At 40.2% G+C, this 27334-nt stretch overlaps 1 protein-coding gene across 2 annotated transcripts in view; it reads left to right on the forward strand.

The window, feature by feature from the left end:
* NBAS (NBAS subunit of NRZ tethering complex) overlaps window positions 1-27334 on the forward strand; it is a 1128646-nt gene that overhangs the window by 525836 nt on the left and 575476 nt on the right. For both annotated transcript variants that reach the window (XM_073625355.1, XM_073625357.1), the window contains exons 33-35: window positions 14144-14257; window positions 15223-15380; window positions 17350-17457. In XM_073625355.1, coding sequence (XP_073481456.1) covers window positions 14144-14257; window positions 15223-15380; window positions 17350-17457 — 380 coding nt within the window. The remainder of the gene's footprint in view (window positions 1-14143; window positions 14258-15222; window positions 15381-17349; window positions 17458-27334) is intronic.

Here is a 27334-nt window from a genome sequence, read left to right on the forward strand (position 1 = left end):
TATCATCCAATCATGTGCAAGCTAAAATGCTGTTTTTTATTTTCCTTGCATGTCCCCCTCAGATCTACAACAACTGCCTTTCCAAGTGCACTTGTAGTGCAAAGTGGATTTGCCTTTAGTAAATAACCCCCTTAGTCCTGCACTCATGTGTCCCGTTTTCAGCCGACAGCATGCTAAAGCTAGCTGTCGGCTGATGTCACTCAGCAGGTCCAGGATGGGGAAAGATCCCAACTTTTCATTCGGAATCCACCCAGATGCCTGGACTGGCAGCTGGCTCAGCCTCTCAGCTGCACCACTGGGACACTGAGCCAGCTGCTTCCTCCCTCTGGGAGAGCAAAGCAGAGAGCCGGGGACGGACAGTCACAGCTCTCTGCTCAGAGCGGAGGGGAGAACTGAGTGATCAGTCGTATTTGTTCGCTTTGTTCTCCATGCCGATGCTGCATCCACATAGGCGAGGATACTTTTTTTTTTCTTGTAAGGTCCCTTTCACACTGGGGTAGTTTGTAGGCACTATTGTGCTAAAAATAGCGCCTGCAAACCGACCTAAAACTGCCGCTGCTGTGTCTCCAGTGTGAAAGCCAGAGGGATTTCACACTGGAGCGGTGCGCTGGCAGGAGAAAAAAAAAACTCCTGCAAACAGCATCTTTGGAGTGGTGAAGGAGCGGTGTATTCACCGCTCCTGCCCATTGAAATCAATGGGGCAGCGCGGCTACACCACCGCTGTAGCGGAGCTTTGTGGGCGGTTTTAACCCTTTTTCGTCCGCTAGCGAGAGTTAAAACCGCCCCGCTACGGGCCAAATGCCGCCGCTAAAACGACGGTAAAGCGGCACTAAAAATAGTGCTGTTTTACCGCAGACACCCCCACCACCCCAGTGTGAAAGGGGCCTAAAACTTAAACTTCTCTTTTAACTTCTTCAGGTCCGCGCTATAGCCGAATGACGGCTACAGCGCGGACCTACTTTGCCGGGAGTACGTCTATTGATGTCCTCCCATGCCCGAGCGGCCTGCCGCCTCCTGTAGGGCGCGCGTGGCACGCTCTGTGATCAGCGAGTCTATGGGACTCACTGGATCACAAATCAGAGTAAGGGGTCGATACCGACCCCTTACCACGTGATCAGCTGTCAGCCAGTGACAGGTGATCATGTGATATAAACAGAGCCATTAAGCAGCTATTTTTTTTCTCCTTGCACTGACAGCGTGAGGAGGAAAAAAAAAAAGTCAATCACTGGTGGCCGTGAGAGGGATATCAGTCCCGATCACGGAGAGCTGCCGCCAGCTCCTCAGTTCCCACCTGTGCCACCTGCCAGTTCCACCTAGCAGTAGACAACAGTGCCACCTATCAGTGCCCACAGTCAGTGCCTCATCAACAGTGCTGTACATCAGTGCCCATCAGTGTCATCTACCAGTGCTCATCAGTGCCCTCTTATCAGTGGCCATCAGTGCCGCCTCATCAGCACATATCAGTGAAGGAGAAAAATTACCTGTCTGCAAAATTTTAAAACAAACTATGAAACATGATTTTTTTTTTTTTTTCAAAATTTTCCATCTTTTTTTGTATGTTTAGCAAAAAATACAAATTCCAGCTGTGATTAAATACCACCAAAAGAAAGCTCTATTTGTGTGGAAAAATGATAAAAATTCCATTTGGGTACAGTGTTGTATGACCGCCCAATTGTCATTCAAAGTGCGACAAAGCTGAAAATTGGTCTGGGCAGGAGGGGGGTTTAAGGGCCCATTAAGCAAGTGGTTAAAGGTAAATATTGCAGCAAGAGCTGTTTTTTTATTATTTTTTTTTTTATTTTATTATTTAATGGTCAATAACATTTTTATTTTCATTTTGCCTGGAATTTTGTTTTCAGTTTCTAATCTGGTAAATAATGGGGGTCAGCTGCAAATTGTAGTAATTTGGGCCTTTACCATTGCTTGGCGAAATAGTTTGTTACTCCAAAACATTGCTTTAATAGGTATACTATTTGTGTATGAGATGCCTCTTCACCCTAACGCACACAAAAAGATGAGGTGACAGGAAGGTGGATAGATTGGTCCTTGCAGCAATGTCATATGGCCCCCTTTCCATAATTAACCTGTAGCACCACAATAAGCACACAGCAGCTCCTGCTGACTCATCCTCCTGTCTGTGTTTCCTACCTGGCTGGATGGAGGAAAGAAAGAAGAGGAGCCTGTCACTGTGCTCCCCGGGAAGGGGAGGCGGAAGGAACACTGCAGATACAGTAGCTTTACTAGCAAAAGTGTGCTTGTTTGTTGAAAACCCGATGTATAGAATTGATTTTTTTTGCAGTGCTGTCAAACATTGGAGTTTGATATCTAATTAAAGTGGATGTGATCCCAATCACCAAACTCTTATATATGCATTAGCATGTAAACAATATTTTAAAGGTTATTGCCAATATTTATACATTTACAACATCGTTAAAATATTAATTAATGATCCTGCCATTACGGTCCTTGTTCAGTCACTTTCTGTTAAAGGGTGACAGCACTCTGTCCCTGTGTCCCTGTTGTGCTCCTATGTTGTCACCCTGTCACATGGACTTTCAATACAGACTACCTGTATCTGTTTTAACACACAATATGTAGGCATGGTCAAGTGTTGGCATTAACAAAAAACCTGCCATGAACAATAAAGCTGTCACTGGAGTCCATGCATGCCGACAAGATGTGGCTATAGAAAGGCTGCTGGAGATCAGTAGTACTGTGATGCAATAAAGAGTGGAAAATAGATAAAACAGGTATAAGAAAGCAGTTTCTTACAATGCACAGGACTTTAGCAAACTGTGGGGGTTATTTACGGAAGGGAAATCTACTTTGCTCTACAAGTGCAAAGTGCACTTGGAATTGCAGTAGCTGTAGATCCGAGGGGGACATGCAAGGAAAATAAAGAACAGCATTTTACCTTGCACATGATTGGATAATAAAATCAGCAGAGCTTCCCCTCATTTCAGATCTATCCCTCAGATTTACAGCGACTGCACTTCCAAGTGCAATTTCGAGTGCACTTTTACTTGTAGTTTGCACTTGTAGTGCAAAGTGGATTTGCCTTTCATAAATAACCCCCTAAGTGTCCATCAGTTTGAGTTAACCATTATGAAGCTACAACTTATTTTTATACAAAGCATGACTATTCGGCTCAGACAAACACCCTGCAATGTTAAGCTTTGTATGGTTGTCTGTACTCCTGTTACCTTTGCTTCAATCCAATACTTTTCTATTGTTTAAAATTCCGATCAATAAAATGATTAAAAGTCAGGCATAAATCTAAACTGTTATCTTGTTCCTCATACTTATCTAAAGGAAATCTCAGCAGCTTAAAGTGCAAAAGTAATTGGCATCTATGTGATTAAAGGGACCCTGTCATTAACTTTAATTATACCCCAAAACTTTGGGCTTGTGTTAGTGGAGAAATGCAGCTTATCTTCATGTGCATTTGATATTTGACACACTTTAGGAAATCATTTACAGTATTTTGAAAGGTGCTTTTGACCTCCTTCTAAGCTTTAACCTGCTTCAAACTGCTTTGCATTCTCATTGATATGGAATGAAGCAAGTTCTGATGCAAGAATCCCCCTTCTTCCTCAAAAGTCTTTTAGGTAGCTCTGGCTAGGCAGCTTCTTGGTAGAAAAATATGTGTTCTACAACCTCTATTGATAGGATGTGTAACTCGGGCTGTAATGAGAGGAGGCTATGCTGGGTCACAGTAACCTGAACATATACGGGCCTTAAAGGATAAGTTCACCTCTGGAATATGCTACATATTCCACCCATTTTTACTGTGGAACTTGCAACATATTGCAGCATCTGCAACCTCCTGAAACCCCCGCACCATCCCATATCTCCCTTTGATAGTGGGTGGGGGATTCTCCCCCCTGTACCCCTGTCACAATTTTAAAACAGAACAGCCACAGGGGGCTCAGCTCTCACAGCCGCATCATACATTCACAGTTTCCTGTGAATGAATGCCTACAGGTAGCATCAGCTATTGCGGCTAACAGCTTGTGGTTCCTGCTCTCAAGTAACTGCCTCCCCGTATGACGTACGAGCAGACAGCAATGCTGAGAGTCTGCAGGAGTCTGAGATTGTAGCTACGATGTGGTGATAGCAGGGGCAACGCTTTGCAGGCTTCTTGGGAAAAAAAAAAAAAAACAATAAGTGCACACTTTTTTACCTGCAAAAAAAGTACATTTATTATTATTATTTTTTTTTTTTTAAAAGGTGAACTTAATCTTTAAGTCAGAGAAGTTCTGGCAACGTTCAGGATGTAACAAGCAGAGCTGCACTACATAAAATATAATTTATCCTCTTGACATAAAGGTCATGTCTTCTATGTAATTTTAACAGCCAGTTTTTTTTTTTTTTTGTTATTTTTATGTCTGAATGGTAAGAACCATTCGACTTATTTTACTCTTCACTTTTAAAATACAAGTTTAAAGTGGACCATTAAGGGCAACAGATTCACTTTAATACAACCTTTCCTTACTACATTTGTTTACTGTTTTTTTCGCTCCCTCATCACTGTTCATCTACTAGAAGCAAAATAACGACAGCCCTGTATTCAAATCACTCTAGCCAACGCTTGCACAGAGATGAGGACTCTACTAATCTCTGTCAAGGTGTAGGGCCAATCTCGCTGTCATTACTGAAGACGTTTCCATCTTCACCCGGTCTTCCTTCCGGGTTTTGTGGGCTTCGGCGATGACGTCACTTGTGTGCATGCTCGCTGGGGTCACTGTTTATGGCACAGCTCTAATGTCACCGGCTGCATCTAAAGTAACTATCTCCTAATCGGTGCACGTTTAGGAGATATTTACTGAACCTATAGGTAAGCCTTATTATAGGGTTACATATAGGTAAACATCATACAAGGGAGTTTAATCCTAGTTTAATTCTCTACTTGAGCCATATCCTACGTAATATTTCTTCTCAGTCAGAAATCCTCCTTTTTAATTGCCATGCTTGTTCACTGAGCTCTACTAGATTTGTATGGAGGTGTCTAGTACACTGTCCCTGCTTTCTGGGCCTGTACAAAGTCTGTGAGGTCTCAGTGTGTTGGCATGACTGATGCAGCACAGGATTTCAACCTGAGCATTGCACAAAATGTGGCTCTGGTACATGGGTAAGTAGAAGCTGGGGTGGGGGGTGTTAGTATAGGTAAGTTCAGGAGGCATGTGCAGTAGTGGATTAGAGAAGTTTAAAACTAAACTTCAGTTGCCCTTCATGGGCAAAGCATGCGTTTGTTTTCAGGACTCAAACATACAGGGTCATCAAACTCTAGCTGTGGAAGAGTATACTGAGCTGAACAACTTAGTATGCATGCCTGCCTTTATCAGACATTACTAAGGGTTGTGCAAGCAACATTTGGACCATGCCAGGCCAAAGGTAACACAAGTACTGGATACAGCGCTGCTACATAGGAGCCCCAGGAGAGGATTGAGCTAATTTTTGGTAGCCCCGTCAATTTAGTTTACTCATGCTTGGCAGGTGCAAGTGTTGTCTTCTGCCTGCTCTGTACTAATGCAGTTACCTAAAGCTTAAACGTGAAATGAATTAAAATTCCCAGTAGAACAGTGTTTGAAGCCTTCATCGGGCTCCACGTGCCTCATCTTGATATAAAACCCATATTTAGTATTCTGTTCATCGTGGTGGTGTTCAGAGATAAGGTTGCCCTGTAAACAGTGTGCAGGTAATTTGTTGATTAGGACATCATGCTTTGTTTGTTCAGTACTATCTCCGCTCTGAATAAGAAAGTCGGCAATAATTTGTGAAGTTCCATTATAAATGTGCCACTTCAGCTATAACTCCCACTGCTTCGTACCATCATTAGCACATAACTTTTCCTTTATTTTGTCACAACAGGGACAGTGTGGTTAACTGGCGATCTCTAACGACAGCCAGCAAAAGGAGAACAAAATGCATTTGTTCAGCGCCTAACATCTTCTTTATTTGTGTTTAGATTATGCTAGGTCGATATATGCATATTCTCTCTCTGCTTAATTATAGTGCCAGACTGACTTAACAGTATCCATTTGCCCCAAAGTTCTGCAGTCCATATGTGGTTAAACATCTTTTTATGTTTTATAATCATTTCTGTGCAAATTGCCATTCAAATGGAGATGTGACTTTTCTACAGTCTCCTTACTCACTCCTCTCCATGGCTTTATGCTTTGTTGCTACGTCTAGGACTTTGCTATTTACACAGTGTATTATCAAACTTTATATTGTTGTGCTGGGTACTGCTTCTTTTGTCCAATTTTAACTCCAAATACATTCTACAATCTAAAGTTCAGTCTGCATTGCTCCAGTTGCATCAAGACATGCTACATCAAACAATACCCCATCCTCTTCCCACTTTCCAAATATCTCAATATTTTAATTTTTCCTCCAGTCTAGACAAAAGGTCCTATGACTTTGAAAAACACTTTTTAAGACAATCATCCTGAAAGGTTAACTCAGGGGAGCTATATATTAAAATTATGTAGCGCTACCCCAGTGAGGGCTGCTAGTTGAAATGGTACCCCACTGGTTGCCCCGACCCTCTGACACCCTGGGTTAAGACATTTGTATCAGTAATAACGATAATTAAAGACACACACAAGTCTAGTGAAACAGTTAAGCTTTGTTTACTGGTGTAATAAAGACATTAAAGGTGAAGGACATAAGCTTGTCCTCTTTAGGAGAACCTCTAGCAAAGCACTACTGATGGTAGAGGCAATAATAAAAACAAACGATATCTGACATAATATAAAGGACAATTAGATATGGTCAAAACCCTGCTTGGACATAGGAAGCCTATGTGAACAGGCAGAAGGAGGGGAGGGGAATGACCTTAGCTGGATCAGACCACTTCCCTTCTGTTCTTTAACCCACAGGCCCAGGCAAAGTGTAATAATGTATGAAATTCAACACAAACAGTTTAACTTGAAAACTTTAACCCGCTCCTTTAAGAAATAAAGTCCCAGGCAAATCAAGGCCATTTCAGCACTGCAATATCAATCCCTTGTAAACAGGGGAAGGTTAAATGTAGTTCCTTTATAGAGGTAGAGTCCTTGAATCTTCAGCTAGCACTTAGGTGAATAATGTCAGAGAATGTTCTGTATAGCAGAGTGAAACAACTTAGGCTGGTGTGTCTTAGCAGGCAAGGGGTGCAAAGTGTGCCTGTGATACTCTGACATAAGATGAACACTTTAGCTGATTGACCAGGTGTAATGCGACACAAAGTTCTATAGGTGTAAGCATTGAAAGAGAGACCACATTGTCTGCATGCAGTGTCTATGAGGAGAAGATGGGCAGGTTCCCACTCACAAATCCCTGTGACTGGTGGTGTTAAAGACGAGATGTGAAAACTTTACAGTGATTCCCTCTGGGTCCTGGCTCAGGGGATGGCTTCTGACCTTGCGTTGCACTGCACGGCGGCCCAGCTGGATCTGATGTGGAAGGAGCAGGAGCAGCCTCCAGGCTGCCGCCGAACAACCAGAGGATGCTGACAATGGAAGCCCCTCGAACACACTCGCGATGACTCTTTCTTGCACAGGCTGCGATTCGGCTACAGCACCCTCAGACACAGAGTCCTTGCTTGCAGATCCAGGCCGGTGTCCCAAGAGGAAGAGCCTGCCAGCTCACAAGCCTTTTATCACCTCTCCCAGCATCCTGTTCTTCCCTCCCAGCAGGCTGATAGTTGTAGTTCAAAAGAGTCCAGCTAAAAGTAAACTCTGGCTCCCTGGACTACTCGTCCCAAGATGCTTTGCTTCCTCTTTGAAGTTCAGTCACTCTATATTCAGGAAGTGACAGCACAGAGTTCAGGCTGAACACTAGAAGAAAATAGCTTTACAACAGTAACACTGTACAGTGTCTTCTAATCACAGGCAAAGATAGCTGTCTCTTGGCTACATCCACAATACTAAATTCATGTTTATGTGATCTTTCTTCCTGCTGGTTCCAGTTGTAATGACTGCTCTTCCTGCCATTTATGGGCTGGTCTTGTCATGACTCCTCTTACACACAGTGGCCACATCATCAGTGTAGGGACATGGCTTCTGACAGGAGTTCCCACCCATGTTCTATCTCAGGGGCACCAGGAACTGGCTTTTTCGGTAAGTATTACGCTGAGTTATATCATCCCAGGGAAATAAATGAGCAATAGATCCTTTATCAGCTGTGGAGAGTTCTATTTTAATCCCTTCCCACCTCAGGGTCTTTTAAACAGTTTGAAAGGAGGGGTGGGGAGGATAAGCAATCACCGTTACCACTGTCACATGATTGGTAGCTGGTCCCGCAAGCTACCAGACTTTAGCCCAGGTATAGATGGATGAAGAGATCTGGACAGCCGCACACCGGAATAAATTATGTTCGCCTTTATTCGTAAAACAGGATCATGGGGTACACAGGGCACCACTGTGGGTGGTACGGAACAGCTGACACGTTTCACACTTACATTAAGTGCTTACTCATACCAGACTTTAGCCCAGGCCGAAAGCTGTCTTGGACAGCTTGGTCTTTGTGCTAGGAGCGTACAGTGAGAATGCCTTCAGCATATAAGTGGTGACCACTTAGCGAGGCATATGTGGGCATTAAAGCCCCCTCTTTTGCTGCGGCACACACGTGTTGGGTGGTCATAAAGGGGTTAATGATGTTGGCAATGCCCACAGTTAGGCTTTATTCTGTATTTAAACCCAGAAACTGAAAGCTGAGCTGAATCCTCCTCTCCTTTATAGCCAAGAAAGCTATCACTGCTGTGAAATCACTGTTTAGAAGCATGATTCAGAAATACAATATAATGTTGTTGAATTGTATTTGTTTTGTTCAAATCAGGAGTGACCTTTGATTTACATGTCGTGTCAGTTAAAGCAACCATACTAGTAAATTACATAAATACTATTTTTTTTTTTTTTTTTTTATGAACTCACCTATTAAAGTGGTATTCACCCTAAAGCAAAAATGTATTATATTGAAGCTTACCATTTCTTAGCTGTGATGACTGGATTCATTTTATTTTTTAGTCTTCTATCCTTTTTTTTCCACCTGGTGATCCAACCAGTAAATCTGTTGTTTTTCGTAAGGACAAGCTCTCCAGCAGAATGTATCCCATTTAACACTAGCAGGTGTGCCCACAGTGAACAGCCTTTATTTATGTAAAACGTTTATCTCAAAAGGAAAAACAGTTTGCTGTAACTGCTTATACAGTGTTGACTGGAGTTTGGCTTCAGGTGGGTTATTTAAATCTACTAGTACAACTAACACTCCTCTACCCCCAGACTGGCAATGCTGCTGTCCAAATATGCCCCCTGTGCTCATTCATCCAGAGTGGGGGGCGGGGGCACTCTAATACAGGAGTTGTTTTACTGGCCAGATAACAAGGGGAAAAAGAAGAACTAATGAAGCTACACATCTAATGATTGGTGAGCTGCAATACAGTTGTGCTCATAAGTTTACATACCCTGGCAGAATTTATTATTTCTTGGCCATTTTTCAGAGAATATGAATGATAACACAAAAACATTTCTTTTAGTCATGGTTAGTGTTTGGCTGACTCCATTTATTATTAATCAACTGTGTTTGTTTACTCTTTTTAAATCATAATCACAACAGAAACTACCCAAATGACCCTGATCAAAAGTTTACATACCCTGGTGATTTTGGCCTGATAACATGCACACAAGTTGACACAAAGGGGTTTGAATGTCTATTAAAGGAAACCATCCTAACCTGTGATCTGTTTGCTTGTAATTAGTGTGTGTGTATAAAAGGTCAGTGAGTTTCTGGACTCCTGACAAACCCTTACATCTTTCATCCAGTGCTGCACTGACGTTTCTGGATTCTGAGTCATGGGGAAAGCAAAAGAATTGTCAAAGGATCTGCGGGAAAAGGTAGTTGAACTGTATAAAACAGGAAAGGAATATAAAAAGATATCCAAGGAATTGAGAATGCCAATCAGCAGTGTTCAAACTCTAATCAAGAAGTGGTAAATGAGGGGTTCTGTTGAAACCAAACCACGGTCAGGTAGACCAACTAAAATTTCAGCCACAACTGCCAGGAAAAGTGTTCGGGATGCAAAGAAAAACCCACAAATAACTTCAGGTGAAATACAGGACTCTCTCAAAACTTGTGGTGTGGCTGTTTCAGGATGCACAATAAAGAGGCACTTGAAGAAATATAGGCTTCATGCTCGAGTCGCCAGAAGAAAGCCATTACTAAACAAATGCCACAAAGTATCCCACTTACAATACACCAAACAGCATAGAGACAAGCCTCAAACCTTCTGCCACAAAGTCATTTGGAGTGATGAGACCAAAATTTAGCTTTTTGGCCACAACCATAAACGCAAAATTTGGAGAGGAGTCAACAAGGCCTATGATGAAAGGTACGGAAGTGGATCACTGATGTTTTGTGGATGTGTGAGCTACAAAGGCACAGGAAATGTGTTCAAAATTGATGGCAAGATTAATGCAGTATGTTATCAAAAAATACAGGAGGAACATTTCCATTCATCAGCCAGGAAGCTGCGCATGGGACGTACTTGGACATTCCAACATGACAATGATCCAAAACACAAGGCCAAGTCGACCTGTCATTGGCTACAGCAGAATAAAGTGAAGGTTCTGGAGTGGCCATCTCAGTCTCCTGACCTCAATATCATTGAGCCACTCTGGGGAGATCTCAAATGTGCAGTTCATGCAACACAGACCAAGAATTTACAGGAACCGGAGGCTTTTTGCCAAGAAGAATGGGCAGCCTTACCATCTGAGAAGTATCCACAAATACCACAAAAGACTTCAAGCTGTCATTGATGTTAAAGGGGGCAATGCACGGTATTAAGAACTGAGGTATGTAAACTTTTGATCAGGGTCATTTGGGAAGTTTCTGTTGCCATTTTGATTTAAAAAGAGTAAACACCGTTGATTGATAATAAATGACTTCAGCCAAACACTAACCATGAGTGAAAGAAAAATTTTTGTGTCATCATTCATATTCTCTGAAAAGTAGCCAAGAAATCATAAATTCTGCCAGGGTATGTAAACTTATGAGCACAACTGTATATTAAATTTTTGGCTTTGGGTTTTAATACTGCTTTAACCGATATTGACTAAAATATGAGTAAAATAGTCAGCCCTATTTAACTCATTATTCCTCCTAGCTATTATGTTTCTACGGATTTTATTTTATTTTTTTGTTATTTCTAATTTTATCCCCAAATATGTGTACAGTTGCCTAAGGTTAGGGGCATTTTAATCACTTACACACAAAATATGATAAAAATACAAATGCATTAATACAATTTTCATATAACAACCACAAGGGTATATATATACAGCCACGTGTAAGTAGATGTGGTTGATCAGCTGCTGATTTTATATAATGGCCTTAAAGGGGTTGTGAACCCTCATGGTTTTTCACCTTAATGCATTCTATGCATTAAGGTGAAAAACCTTTTTATGCTGCAGCACCGCCCTCCCCTTTTTTTTACGTGAGTTTGATCGTTCCAATGACTGGGATGAGCACAGCAGTTCCAGCCGCTGTCTCTGGTCCTCATTGGATAGATTGATAGCAGCAGGAACCATTGGCACACACTGCTGTGATTTAAATCCAGTGACACGAGGGGCGGGGCCGAGTCTTGCTGTCTGTGTCAATGGACGCAGCAACAGGACTCAGGAGCGCGCCTCCACGAGTGCCCCCATGGAAATTGGCTCTCCGTGGGGACACTTGAGAAGAATTGGAGCCAGGAGCCAAAACCCTTGCACAGAGGACGTAAGTATAACGTGTTTGTTATGTAAAAAAAAAAATAAAAAAAATAAGCTTTACAATCACTATAATGAAAGTGTGTTAATACATGTGTATTTTTATAACATTTTGTATGTAAGTGCCTAAAAAGTGCCTAATTTCCACCAATTGTACACTATTTTATATATGGGATGTGGCACCCAGCAAGATCACACTTACAGAATAATTTATTTACAGATTTTTAAACTTTTTTAAATTAAGTTTTTTTCATTTTTTTTGTGTCACTTAAAATAAATAAATAAAAAAGGTACAAAAGTGAAAAAAAAGCCTTTATTTACTTTGGAAATAACTTTGCAATGCTTTGTACCAGAATGGTAATTTTACTTTTGTTATATAACTAAGTTGCATAACAAATTGTATACTTTTGATCTACAGCAGGGGTCTCCAAACTTTCTAAACAAATGCCAGTTTACTGTCCTTCAGACTTTAGAGCCAGTGGGAGTAAACAATGTCTCATCATTGGTGTCAGCGGGAGTTATTGTGGCCCATCGTTGGTGACAGTGGGAGTTATTGTGCCCCATCGTTGGTGTCAGTGGGAGTTATTGTGCCCCATCGTTGGTGTCAGTGGGAGTTATTGCGCCCCATCATTGGTGTCAGTGGGAGTTATTGTGCCCCATCGTTGGTGTCAGTAGGAGTTATTGTGTCCCATCTTTGGTGTCAGTGGGAGTTATTGTGCCCCATCGTTGGTGTCAGTGGGAGTTATTGTGCCCCATCGTTGGTGTCAGTGGGAGTTATTGTGCCCCATCGTTGGTGTCAGTGGGAGTTATTGTGCCCAAATCGTTGGTGTCAGTGGGAGGAATTGTGCCCCATCATTAGTGTCAGTGGGAGGAATTGTGCCCCATCGTTGGTGTCAGTGGGAGGAATTGTGCCCCATCGTTGGTGTCAGTGGGAGGAATTGTGCCCCATCGTTGGTGTCAGTGGGAGGAATTGTGCCCCATCGTTGGTGTCAGTGGGAGGTATTGTGCCCCATCAGTGTCAGTGGGAGGAATTGTGCCCCATCGTTGGTGTCAGTGGGAGGGATTGTGCCCCATCGTTGGTATCAATTGAAGGAATTGTGCTACATTGTTGGTATCAATGGAAGGAATTGTACCCCATCATTGGTATCAATGGAAGGAATTGTGCCCCATCAATGGAAGGAATTGTGCCCCATCGTTGGTATCAATGGAAGGAATTGTGCCCCATCGTTGGTATTGATGGAAGGAATAGTGCTCCATACAGATTGCATAGCTAATGATATCATTTTATTTCTCCTGAAAAAAAATAAAATAAAAATACACATTACATTTTTAACTCCTATAAGTAGAATTTGTCACATGCTAGTCCAGTCTATAGATTGCTAGGTTTATGCATAATAAACAAGGTGAGCTGCAAAATACTTTTCCTTTCAAGTATTTGGAACTTTGATAAATATTTGCTTTGTTTTTCTGTATTTCTGCGTCTCCTCTGACCCACTTGCTAGGAAGAAGATTTTAAATAAATGAACTAACATGCAGGTAAACCTGAACTTCTTAACTGTGCTTTTATTGCAGATGCCTTAGATGCCAAATTTCCCTGTAGGCTGCAAAAAAAAAATGTAATGGTGTACATAAGTTGCAGAGATTGGTCTGTTTTGTACAGAACAGCCATCAGCCTGTTTAGATCCCGCTGAGCACTGAGCTGATTGAACAGTCCATCTGAAGATAGGGTCAGTAGGGCTTGTGGAAAAATAGTTTGCCACAATCAACCCTCCCCTGTCTTCAGCTCAGTGCATGCACCCAATCAACTGAAAGTTATGCCATGCTGGGTCTAGTAAACATTGCAGTAGCGGTGGCCAGCAAAATGTACGCTCCTTGTTGGTACCTGGGTGTATGTAGAAGCTGGGCTGGTTGACATAATAATTATATACATTAAAATGATATCATATATTTTAACTCATTGAGACATGGATTAAATCTGCATGTGTCTTTTTTTTCAACCTATATAACTATCAAATAAAGTTTTCTAAACATTGTAATCTTTTTTTTCTCTAGAATAATATCATCTGCTAGACCAGGCTGAAAAATAAAAAGCAAAACCAGCAACATTAGTTCTCTTTCCTAATACTGGAGGGATAGTTTGGATGTAGTTTGGTTGTTCTATATAATACATGTATTTATTAAAAGCTGTACATCAAGGCTGAAAGAGGAAATAGAATGGGATCTAGACACCTAAAGGCCTGTTTATGTTTGATAGGAAATATCCATTACAATTTAGCTTTTACTTGTTGCATAGATTAACAGAAAATTTCCCTTTGTTTTATATCAGGTTCACGTTCATTGTCGAAGTGAAGTTCTCATTTCACAATTCTTCCCTTTTTACCTTTTCCCCCTTTCAGAAAATGAAGAGATGGAGAGGAAGGGTCAAGTTCTTACACTTCTAGCTGAACAATCGCTTCAGTGTCAAGATTACAAGGCTGCCAATGGGCACTGCCAAGAGCTCATGGCCACAGGTAGTAAATTGTATACTTTTTTTATGTATTTAATTTACTGTTTTTAAAGGCATTGGACACTTTTTTTTTTTACATATGCTCTTCCTTCAAAAGAAACATTTAAAATGAGCTTTTGTACACAAGTGTCAGGCTGAGCTACCTCTGTGTGTAGGGGTTCCATATAAAAATGTCTGAGGAAAGAATTTTCAACCAATTTGATCCAAATTTATCATTCTCCCACCTTACACCTAAAGTGTATAATTTTTTTAAAGCCTCACAGAATATCTCAGACAATTGCCCCCATACCATTTTATAAGTGAGACCCGATGTCAAATTATTTATGAGTTTATTGTATACCCAACCCGAACCCAAATCTGCTGATATTACCTATATATTCTATGTATACATTTATATTGTAAATACTGCATTCAGTGATCACTACACTGCATTATGCACCAAGATAATTGCATGACTGGTATTTTGTGGATGCCCATATGCTTCTTACACCATGAACGTCTCTAGCCCAATGTGTGTATATTTACAAAGATACAGTTGCTCTAGGTAGTAAGAACATTTACCTGTTGTAATTCACACTTTGCTGAGCAGAGAAAGAACACTACTACAAGTCAAGGACAACGGTCCTCAAAGTATACCTTTCTGGAGAAAAAAAACGTGGAGCTTAGCTTAGCTAACCTCCTTTTGAAAATGCGTGGCCATCATGCTGGCCCTCTTTTTTTTTTTGAGTCAAACGCAGAACAAGTACACATATCATGAAAGTCGAATTCCTTCTGTTTTTTTACTTGTTTTTGGGGTGGTGGCTCAAAGTATTAATATGAAATGGTTGGTACGATAGCCAAGTTTTGAGGTCTCACCCCTTATCTGTTCTATGATGTATGTGGTGGCACCAGTCCTAACTACCTGTGAGTAAAGTTTTGCAATATGGTATATGGTTTGTTGTATATCAGCCTTACCATTCTATTTCTTAGGGTACAGTAACAGCTGGGAAGTATGCAGTAAACTGGGGCAGTGTGAAAACTATGATGACCTGGGAACACGGCAAGAACTTATGGCATTTGCTTTGACTCATTGCCCTCCTTGTGCCATACAGACATTGCTTGCTTCTAGTAGCTCCTTACAAACAGAGGTAAGTGATTTATGCTTTATCTTTGTATGGTGCAAGGGCTTAAAGGTTCAAGGGCTTAAAGGGTTAGTTCATCTGCTGGTTTATATCATGCAGCAATCCACAAGTTGAAACTTTTTTCTAGCTGCCTTTTTTTATAATGTGAAATAAAATTTTAACTAAAAGTATGAGAACTTTGATTGCATAGGGATTGTGAATTTGGAATCTCAGGTGCATAGAACTCGCCACTAAGGTCTGGCGAGATAAAAAAGCTAACTGGAGTATCAGACCTCTTCTAGAGTATCCGCATCTACTCAGAACTGGCCTTTTAATCCTTTCCGATATTCTTAACAAAAAGGTCAACTTTACTATGAAGCAGATATGATACTGTAGGGCAGGACTGTAACATGTATTTTTTTTTTTAAATGACTACTTTAATTTGTATATGTTGATGTACTGAGCATGCCCCATGACAAATTTAATAATTATTGTACTTTGCGTGACAGAAGAAGGGGCATCTTGTTGATCATTTTGAGAGTTTCCCAGGCACTAATTACAGTTATGTTTACAGTTTTTTTTTTTTTTTTTAAACTCTGAAATGTCATATTTCTGCTTAAAGGACATGTACTATATGTCTACCATGGTCAGTGGTCAGTGATTAATACTATTGAAAGCTAACCTGGTATGAATGTAAGGATATGTATTTCCTCTAAGAGCACGCATGAAAAAGGTACCTGAGCATAGCAGTTAGCAAAATGACCTCTGTGTGCCAGATGAACACCTACTCACACGGACACTCTGTATGGTAACCTTAACTTGATCTGCAAATTTCAACTTTGTTAAACCTGCCAAGGTGCACTCTGCCCACAGATCCCCACAACCCTTGCCATGATGAGGGCATGTGGCCTGGTATAGTTCAGGTGGGGGCCTTCGCTTCCAAAAAACAAAAAAAAGACGCTCTGCTAAAGGTTGGGCACCGACGTTTAGCAGAGTTTCAGAGCGGTTAACGTTTTTTTCTGCCAAAACACTGTTGCTCCAGAACATGCTGGCAGAGGGTTTTTTTTTTTTCTGCCAGCAAACTCCTCTTTTAAAAAAAAAAAGCTGCTTAAAGCCTGAACACATAGGATAACATGCAAGGGAGTTTAGAGGTAGTTAAAAAAATAAATGTCTGATGCTCAAAACATGCCCAGTGTGCATGAGACCTTAGTGTTTGCTCTTGGTGGTTAAAGTGGAAATAAACTCCCATGCATAATTTGTACCTATAGGTACTGGAAATATCTCCTAAATGTGCACTGTTTAGGCAATATTTACTGTAGATGCAGCCGGTGATGTCACCGGCGCATGCGCTCTTAAGGAATGGCCACCCAGGCCATTTCTTCAGAGTCCTGTGTCATAAGCAGGAGTTCCCACGCAAATTCGCAGAAGCGATGCCCTTGCAGCTTCAGCCACTCACACAGTCGAAGTCCGTGAACCGGGAAGGAAGACCGGGTAAAGATGGAAGCGCCTTCAGCGGTAACAGCGTGTTGCTACAGGGCTTCGTTATAAGGTAAATTTCACATAATGTGCTAGTAGGCGATGCTACTAGCACATTATGACATTGTCTTGCAGGTTGCAAAACAAAAACCAAAAAAAAAAAACAACACAGCGGTTTACTTTTGCTTTTAAATTAGCTTTACATCCTTTCATTCATACAAAGTTCACTTTCAGTCTATATATTCACTATTCTGCCTTGCAATATCAGGTTTAACAAAGATTGAGATATACTGTAAAATAAAAAGGAGCAGAACTCCGTAGAAAAGGGACAATTCAGTTTTCTGTGCCCAAGTACTGTACATATTGTAATATTCAGAAATGTATGCAGGAGCGTGCCACGTTGATTTTTTCAGCTTGTTATGTCCCAGGTAATTCTTGTAAAACACAAACAGCGATGAAAGTGTCCATTTTCTTAGCGGTAGTTTTGTGAATTTTTTTCTACGACCTGCTGTTTTTACAGATTCTCTATCAAAGAGTAAATTACCAGATTCAGCCGGGTGATGGAGACCGGATGGGGAATTCACAACATTTTGGACCTGCTGTGCTGGCTGCCAAAGACGCCTGTCCGGTAATGTCCTGTTCATTTTTTTGCATATATGTATGCAGGAGTGCTTATCTTATTTAAATAGTTACTCTGCATGGTCCTGTTACTGATTTACAAGAAATGTTTTTCCATTAATAAAGAAACAATCCAGGTCAATGCAAAAGCCTTTGTTTAAAGCTGAACTCTAGGGTAAGCAGATATTGTCTAACTACTTGAGGCATGTACTTGCATCTTGGTGTGCTTAGTGTATTTCTTCCAGAACTGTGTAGTAGACCAGAATAAACTTTGTCTCTGTGCAGGAGCTTCCTATGATAAAGACCAATCACTGCTGTTATTTTTGCTTGTGCAGGGTGACTGATCTTGTCTGCACCCCCTCCTGTAGTTTTCTACAGGCAGCCTGTAGTGGGTGGGCCTGTGGGGTCCGTCCCACAGCTCTGCTATATGCCCAGGCTTGTTCCAGCACAGTGATGATATCACTGCCAATTTTACAAGGTACAGTTGAGCTCAAAAGTTTGCATATCCTGGCAGAAATTGTGAAATTTAGGCATTATTAAAAACTGTCTTTTATTTAAGGATAGTGATCACATGAAGCCATTTATTATCACATAGTTTTTTGGATCCTTTTTAAATCATAATGATAACAGAAATCACCCAAATGGCCCTGATAAAAAGTTTACATACCCTGTAATGTTTGGCCTTGGTACAGACACAGAAGGTGGCACACACAGGTTAAAATGGCAATTAAAGGTTAATTTCTCACATTTGTGGCTTTTTAAATCACAATTAGTGTCTGTGTATAAATAGTCAATGAGTTTGTTAGCTCTCACTTGGATGCCGTAAGCAGGCTAGACACTGAGCCATGAGGAGGTAGAAAAGAACAGTCAAAAGACCTGCGTAACAAAGTAATAGAACTTTATAAAGATGGAAAAGGATATAAAAAGATACCCAAATCCTTGAATATGCTAGTTAGTACTGTTTAATTCCTTATTAAGAAGTGGAAAATTCAGGGCTCTTTTGATACCAAGCCAAGGTAGGCAAAGAAAGATTGCAGCCACAACTGGTGGAAGAATTGCTCAGGTTACAAAGAAAAACCCACAGGTAACCTCAGGAGAAATACAGGCTGGTCTCCAAAAAGACGGTGTGCTTGTTTTTAAGGAGCACAATTCAACGATACTTGAACAAAAAAGAGCTGCATGGTCGAGCTGCCAGAAGGAAGCCTTTACTACGCCAATGCCACAAAAAAGCCCAATGAGGCATGTCAAGGTGTTGTTGGGCATAACGCAACCAGGCTTTTTTGTGGAACTTGTGCAGTAAAGGCTTCTTTCTGGCAACATGACCAAGTGGCTGTTTTTTTTTTTCAAGTATCATCGTATTGTGCTCCTTTAAAACAACCACACCATCTTTTTCAGGAGCAGCCTGTATTTTTCCTGAGGTTACCTGTGGGTTTTTCTTTGTATCCCGAACAATTCCTGTGGCAGTTGTGGCAGAAATCTTTCTTGGTCTTGGCTTGGTATAAAGAGATCCCCAAATGTTCCACTTTTTATTAAATTTTTGAACAGTACTGACTGGCATATTCAAGGCTTTGGTTATCTTTTTATATCCTTTTCCATCTTTGTAAAGTTACATTACCTTGTTACGCAGGTCTTTTGACTGTTCTTTTCTGCTCCCCATGGCTTAGTATCTAGCCTGCTTAGAGGCTCTAGAGCTAACAAACTCATTGACTATTTATACACAGACACAAACTGCGATTTAAAAAGCCACAAATGTGGGAAATTAACCTTTAATAGCCATTTTAACCTGTGTGTGCCACCTTCTGTGTCTGTACCAAGGCCAAACATTTCAGGGTATGTAAACTTTTCATCAGGGCCATTTGGGTGATTTCTGTTGTTAAGATTTTAAAATGAGCCCAACTATGTGATAATAAATGGTTTCATGTGATCACTATCCTTGAATAAAAGATATTTTTTTGGCATGATTAGTCATATTTACAATATAGATGCCAAATTTCACAATTTCTGCCAGGGTATGCAAACTTTTGAGCACAACTGTATTATCTTGGTTTGCAAAGGCAACACAAAGTTGATTTATATCCTTCGTGGCTATTGAATAATACATTTAGGGCCAGTTCACACCACATGCAGCCCAGTGTGTTTTTTTTCCAGCATCAAAAACGCATGGTTAAACAAATACTTAAAAAATACTTAGGTTATATGGTATTTAATGGCACAGTTCACACCAGTGCTTGCAGTTCCAGTGCGTTCCAGATCCTGAAAATGTAGATCATGCTGCATTTTTCCTGCACTGGACTGTACTGGAACGCTGTAAAAAAGCATCAAAAATGCACTGGAACGCACATGTCCCTTTTTAGGTTTAAGAAAAAAGAGGGGGGGAAAAATCCACTGGACTGCATAAAAAACGCACTGGAATGCATCAAAAACACGTCAAAAACGTGCATGCAGAAAAGCATCTGGAATGCATCCGGACTGCGTTTCTATGGCGTGGACTGGCCCTTAAATTATATTTTTTGTGCCAGGAGTTCGGCTTTAAAACTGTCAGATATAAAATTAGTAGTTGTTGAAATTTCTAAATTAATTTATCACTTGCACCACTCTTATTTGCAATAGAAGATGAGCTACTATATCAAGTGTGTAATCTGTGTGTTAAGGCACTAGCTCAAAATCGAGTTTGTGAGTATTCAAATAACCAAACAAAATATGTATATAAATTTATAAACAGATCCGTGTAACCAATTTGATTGAAAAGTGAAAAAGGAAATAAACAATATAAAAAAAGTCCTGAAATGATGAATATATAAACAAGAGAGAAATCTTCTAGTCAACTTCTTTTTACCACCACTAAGGATGAGCTCCGGCGTGTTCGCACAGCCCACATACAGAGCCCGCTAGGAAGTCGGCACTGCGCTGCGCTAATCACAGGCAGTGAGACATTGTCCCGATGCGCAGCTGCAGAGATCGGGAAATGTCTCACTGCCTGTGATTAGCACAGCGCCGACTTCCTGGCGGGCTCTGCATGTGGGGTGTGCGAACACGCCGGAGCTCATTCTTAATCACCACATGTGCATTAGTGATGCATGCTCTAAATAATGTGTTCCACCATCTAATACAGCAGATAGCTTTGGGCCACTTGGACCCTCACCACTCACTTTTATGGTTGAACCTAAGCTTAGTATATGCTTGGCATCCACTTCCTTTGCTTTTATGTCCAATGTCACCAGCAGGGAAGTCCCAAAATGAGAAAACAATAGCACAATAATCATAGTGCAAAAATAGTGCAATAAGTTTGTTTCAAATAGCTTGTTAAAAAACATGTGCCAATACACTCACATTTCCATGTGCCATGAAGCGGAACCCACTGTGTAATACCTGGAAAAATACAATCCTTCCCGCCGTTCGTCCCTCTGAGCCGGCGTGCGTTCCACCTGAGTCGGACGTGACATCAGCAAAGACCCGGAAGTTCTGCTACTAGTTAAACCTCAATGCATTTCACCGGAAAGGCGTCATCTATAGCCACTAGAGGGTAGTGTAGGTCATATAGCTAACGGGATGGCTCTTAACATAGGTCTATCATAATAGGTATCACAGGATTATATAGTGAAATATGTATGCAACATCCGTTTAAGGTATACTAATTACTATATTTTACATGTAATTTTAACATAGATTATGTAGATGTACTTGTCATATATGTTATTGCAGTAAAGCTGGATAAGTTTGTACCGGGCCACGTGAATCGGAAGATGCTTAATAGAGTAATACAATTATAACCTTGATTTGGAGTAAAAAGTACACCTTTTAATGTCCCTGAAAATTATGTATATTGCATGAGTACTCCAAATTGTCACTTACATTGCTACCAATATATATCCTCACTATATCCCATTAGCATATATGGAGACACCCAGGGGATTAGTTAACCAATGGGGCAGCATTAGGGAGTATATAGGACTTTGATAAAATGGCCACCACATGACTTCCTGATGTCGCCTTTCTGGTGAAATGCATTGAGGTCTAACTAGTGGCGGAACTTCCAGGGCTTTGCTGATGTCATGTCCGGCTCAGGTGAAATGCATGGCGGCTTAGAGAGACGAGCGGCAGCAAGGATTGTAACTTTTCAGGCATTACACAGTGGATGCCGCTTCATGGCACATGGAAAAGTGAGTGTATTGGCTCATTTTTTAACAAGCTATTTTAAATGTATTGCACAATTATTGCGCTATTGTTTTCTCATTTTGGGATTCACTGCTGGTGACATTGGACATAAGAGCAAAGGAAGTGGATGCCAAGCATATACCAAGCTTAGGATCAACCATATAAGTGGTGAGGGTCCTAGTGGTCCAAAGCTATCTGGTGAGTGGCCCCCCTTATATTAGGTGGTGGAACACATCATATAACTGAAGCACCATAAAACAAGAAGAGCATGCATCACTAATGCACATGTGGTGATAGGAAGAAGCTGACTAGAATATTTCTCCCTTGTTTAGATATTCGTCATTTCAGCACTATTTATATTTTTTTACTTTTTCACTTTTCAATCAAAATGGTTGCACGGATCTGTTTATAAATTTATATACATATATAGCAGCTGATTGATTAACACTGGTAGTAATTGAACACAAGGGGCGTCATTTTGTTTATGTTAAAATATATCAAGTATGTGACACTTTTTTTCTGCCTCTGCCCTTTCCCCTTCAATGTATTATACTAAGTGGCAGCACAGCTCATGCAGAGCAGAATACTGGAACTTCTTGCTGCATTCCTTTGCTGATTTAGGCCAGCTGAACTGTGCGTTACAGAAAGGGCATGGTGTTCTATTATGTGGCCAGTGTGTCTAAATCCAAACATTTACGTTGTTTCATGTTTCTATAATGTCTAAAGGTTAAGCCATTTTCTTTTCTTTTTTAATATATATACATATATATATATATATATATATATATATATATATATATATATATACATACACACACACACACAGTTAGGTTCATATATATTTGGACACAGGCACAATTTTTATACTTTTGGCTCTGTATGCCACCAGAATAAAATTAAAATGTAACAATTCAAATGAATTTGAAATGCAGACATTCAGCTTTAATTCAAGGGGTTAAACATAAATATCAAGCACATTTTAGGAATTACAACCATTTTTATACACAGTCACACCATCTATAGGGGCTCAGATGTAATTGGACAAATTAATATAATCATAAATAAAATGTTAGTTTTTAATATTTTGTTGAGAATCCTTTACTGGCAATGACTGTCTGGAGTCTGGAACCCATGGACATTACCAAAGACTGGGTTTCCTCCTTTCTGATGCTTTGCTAGGCTCTAACTGCAGCTGTCTTCAGTTGTTCTTTGCTTGTGGGTCTTTCTGCCTTTAGTTTTGCCTTCAGCATGTGAAATGCATGCTCAATTGTGTTGGGATCAGGTGATTGACTTGGCCATTGCAGAATATTCCACTTCTTTTCCTTCAAAAGCTCCTGGGTTGCTTTTGCAGTGTGTTTTGGATCATTGTCCATCTGTACTGTGAAGCACCGTCCAATCAACTTTGCTGCATTTGGCTGATTCTGAGCTGACAGTATATCTCTAAACACTGCAGAATTAATCTGGCTGCTTCTGCCTTCTGTCACATCATCAATAAACACCAATGACCCGGTGCCACTGGAAGCCATGCATCCCCATGTCAACACACTGCCTCCACCATGGATCATGAGCTGTTCCAAGCCTTTTCCACACTTTATTCTTCCCATCATTTTGGTACAGATTAATCTTAGTTTCAGCCATCCAAGATTTTTTTGGCAAAGTCTAATCTGGCTTTTCTATTCTTCAGGCTTATAAATGATTTGCACCTTATGGTGAACCCTCTGTATTTGCTCTTGTGAAGTCGTCTCTTGATTGTAGACTTTGACAATGATACACCCACCTTCTGGAGAGTGGCCTTCACTTCTCTGGATGTTGTGAATGGGTTTTTCTTTACCATAGAGAGGATCCTGTGATCATCCACCACTATTGTCTTCTGTGAAAGTCCAAGGTCTTTTTATGTTGCTGAGCTCACCAGTGCTTTCTTCTTTCCTCAGAATGTACCAAACTGTTGATTTGGCCACTCCTAATGTTGCTGCTATCTCGCTGATGGATTTGTTTCATTTTTGAAGCCTCACAATTGCCAGTTTCACCTGCATAGACCGCTCCTTTGAACGTAGGCTCACAGCAATAGATTCCAAAAGCAATTACCACACTTAGAATCAACTCCAGAACTTTTACCTGCTTAATTTATGAAGCAATAACGACGGAGTAGCCCACACCTGGCCATGAAACAGCTTTTGATTCAATTGTACAATTACTTTTGGTTCCTTGAAAAAGGAGGATGGCTAATCTTAAAAACTGTAATTCTTAAACCCTTCCTCCGATTTGGATGTACATACCCTTAAATTAAAAATGAGAGTGCACTTTCAGCCCATATCCATTATACAACTATAGCTTGAATATGTTTTGGTAAATACCTGAAAAAAAAACTAAAATTGTGCTTGTGTCCAAATATATGGACCTAACTGTATACACATATCTTTCTCTTGTCCATTTAAACGATTCCTATGAGAAAAACTGAACAAAGTAAAGTAAAAAAATATATAAGTGTGATCCTATTTGTGCTCTACAAAGCCAAGTATTAATTTGTGGGAATTTAGTTCTTAAGGGTTGTTCAAACTCATAAAATACTGAGCACTCTATCATAGTCCTAAAGCATTTCACTGATCATACACTGCAAAAAAAATGTAAATTTAAGCTCCTATTTATCATAAAATTTTGTTTTATTCATCTGATGTGTGATTGCATGAGCTCCCTTTACATTACTCGTTTCCAAATGCGAGGCACATCTCCACTTCTTGATATCAACAGTAAGGCTGCATTCACACCTGAGTTTAGCGATTTACTGGCGTTTATATTTGAGCGTTTTTTGAAGAGTATTGGCGTATTACAAGCGTTTTACAGCTTCAGACATTTTTGTTTAGCCAATAGAAAGCACTAGGGGAGGAGAGGGAGAGTAAATTAGGGATGGACAGCTACTGCTTGAGCAAAAAACACGTGACAAAACGCTCATAGAATGCTCAAATCAGGCGTTTCTCTTGAAGTCTATGGGGCCAAAAACGCTTGTAATCTGCCAAAAAGAAGCTCATGTACTTTTTTGAACTTCAGGCATCAGGATGCTCAAATGTGAACAGGGGCCATTTAAATTAATGGAATTTGGCTAATTGAGCATTTTAGAGCTACAAGCTTCAAGCAGAAAATCGCTCAGGTGTGAACGGGGCCCTTTGTCTTCTGCCAGCCAAGCTGTGTGGGAGGTGTGTAAAAGAACTACAAAACAGCAATAGAAATGCGTGGAGGAAGGGAGGCATCTCTCTTTACCAGGTTGCCTATATAGCAAGTGGGCATCACCACAGGGGATTCAAATATGAACTGAAGCAAATATATATATATATATATATATATATATATATATACACACACATAGAGTGTTCAGGGATGACCAGCTTATTCTATTTATGATATCTTGTAATTATTGATATTTGAGATATTATCTCTTCAATGATGTCGTAGTAAAATTGTAAGTTTATATATTTAATTTGTGGTGTTCCCAGCTGGTCATTATTTGCTTAATTTCATGTGTATAAAAGAACTACAAGCACACTATGTTTTAGATTTACTAAAACTGGAGCATGCCAAATCTGGTGCAGCTCTGCATGGAAACAAATCAGCTTCCAGGTTTTATTGGCAAAGCCTAATTGAACAAGCTGAAGTTAAAGGATGATTGGCTACCATGTAGAATTGCACCAGATTTTGAGCGCACCAGTTTTAGTAAATCTCCCCCTTTGCATTGCCAAAGCATCTTGTAGCTCCCGTTTGGGGATGAGGGATGCTAATTGATTATACTAGAGTGGATCTTCTTCTGTATTTGGCATGATTAGGAAGCTAATGGAAGACAAGGGGACTGGCAGCATGGATGTGGACATTATTAATATATGTTGAGATTAGCAGGGACAAATAAAGTCAGTAACAGACTTTCACTTTTAAAGTTTACATACATTCTGATTGTAAAAGGTGCTAATTACCCAGCTAAAATTTAAATTATACTCAGTGGAGTGTTTGCATTGAATGCTGTAATTGTTGGAAGGGCAGGGATAGGGTTTACTAATACAGAATCCTATTAAGAGATGTGTCAGGAGTTGATGGGGCATGTAGGCAATGTAAAAGTTCAGTAGGAGTTACTTTAATCAGATTGTAGGATCAGATAATGTGGCCCCACCCCTCAGGGTAACCAAGTGCTATTACAGGGCTGTACACAGTGGACAAGGACAGAATGCCTATGAAAAAAAAGGATTTTACTTGTAGATCACAGCTATTACCATATCAAAAATGAGTTTACTTTTTTTTTTTTTTTTTTTTTTACTAGAGTCACTCTAAACCCACAAAACCAATTATCTGCCTGTTTATCTGTGTAGTTGTGTTGAAAGTCTATAGGCTTGCTAGTTTATTTGAGGTCAGTTTGGGCCAGACTCTATGAAATTGCCTTTGTTACATCCTATTTGTGTTTCTGCCTTCCACTGCCGAAGAACTTCTGAGCTTCCAGCTGTTCGGCCGCACTGACTAATAAAGATTTGTTACTTAAAGTCAAGCATAGTTTAAAGATAATTGGGGAAGCCAGTAAAATCGCAACCATCTCAGTACAATAATAAACCCAGAAGTCTGTCTCTTAAAATAACCGCCTGATTGCTTTGTAAAATGGAAGCAGCTATTTTGGTCAAATGTTAACTGCAGCATAGTAATCTGTGTGCATAATGCATTGTTCTTATGATTGTGCAAGAGGGTTAAAATGTATCTCAAAGAGTAAAGTAATGGCATTTTGTTTACTTTGAAGTATGTTTTAAAATGTGCTACCAAATACAATTAGACCTAACTGGCATGATAGAAATACGGGGATCACTACTGGACGATTGACTGTTCCGGAGCTGTCACCTTTATCTTCTCTTAACTACCTCATAGGTCAAGGACCTAGGGCTTGAATGTAACCATTCACTCAGCTTCCATTCAACTTTCTTGCATGCCAGCACTTGGAGTAGAACTCGTTATATTTTCTAGGGTCACATTTAGCTTTCTTGTTTCAGATAAATGACTCATGAGCTAGTGAAGTCTAGGGACTGGAATGATAGCTCCAGAACCTACAGCTTTAAAAAAGAGAACTAATAGCAGCTTCCATATTTGTTTTCTCAGGGGTTAAACTTAAAGTTAAAATGTTGAAATTTGCAAATAATAAATTAATAATATATCAATGTTACATTGTTTAGTATTTGCTCATATGTTATATTTAAAGATTTAGTACAGACAAACCCTATTACATTTGGAAACAGTGGTGGAGGCATAGAACCTACAGTATGTTGGGGTTTTTATTGAGAAGTCCCATGTGCCAGGACAGGAAATAAGGAGTCACTAAAGCAAAACACATTTTTAATAACATGGAGAATATTAGACCCTGTTGCTGGGTGTTATTGCTGTCTGTGACTTCATGTCATGGTGACAATCACTCCCCTTATTTCTTGTCCTGCTTCACAGAAAGTAAGGGATAATAAGTTCCTAGACAGCAATAAGGATTGACACACTTATGTTTTAAGAAACTTCTAGTTGGTGAGTGGTCTTCAGGTAAATTTTGTTGTTCTCAGATGACTTTTTAACCCTTATAAACATGCCTTACCAACATTTGATAGCACATAGTAGATTAAAGAGGGAGTCCACCTAGAAAAAAAATATATTAAAAGCCAGCAGCTACAAATACTGCAGCTGCTGACTTTTAATAAATGGTCACTTACCTGTCCTGGAGCACAGCGATG

Source organism: Aquarana catesbeiana, linkage group LG04, assembly GCF_042186555.1.
Source record: "Aquarana catesbeiana isolate 2022-GZ linkage group LG04, ASM4218655v1, whole genome shotgun sequence".
Classification (NCBI taxonomy): domain Eukaryota; kingdom Metazoa; phylum Chordata; class Amphibia; order Anura; family Ranidae; genus Aquarana; species Aquarana catesbeiana.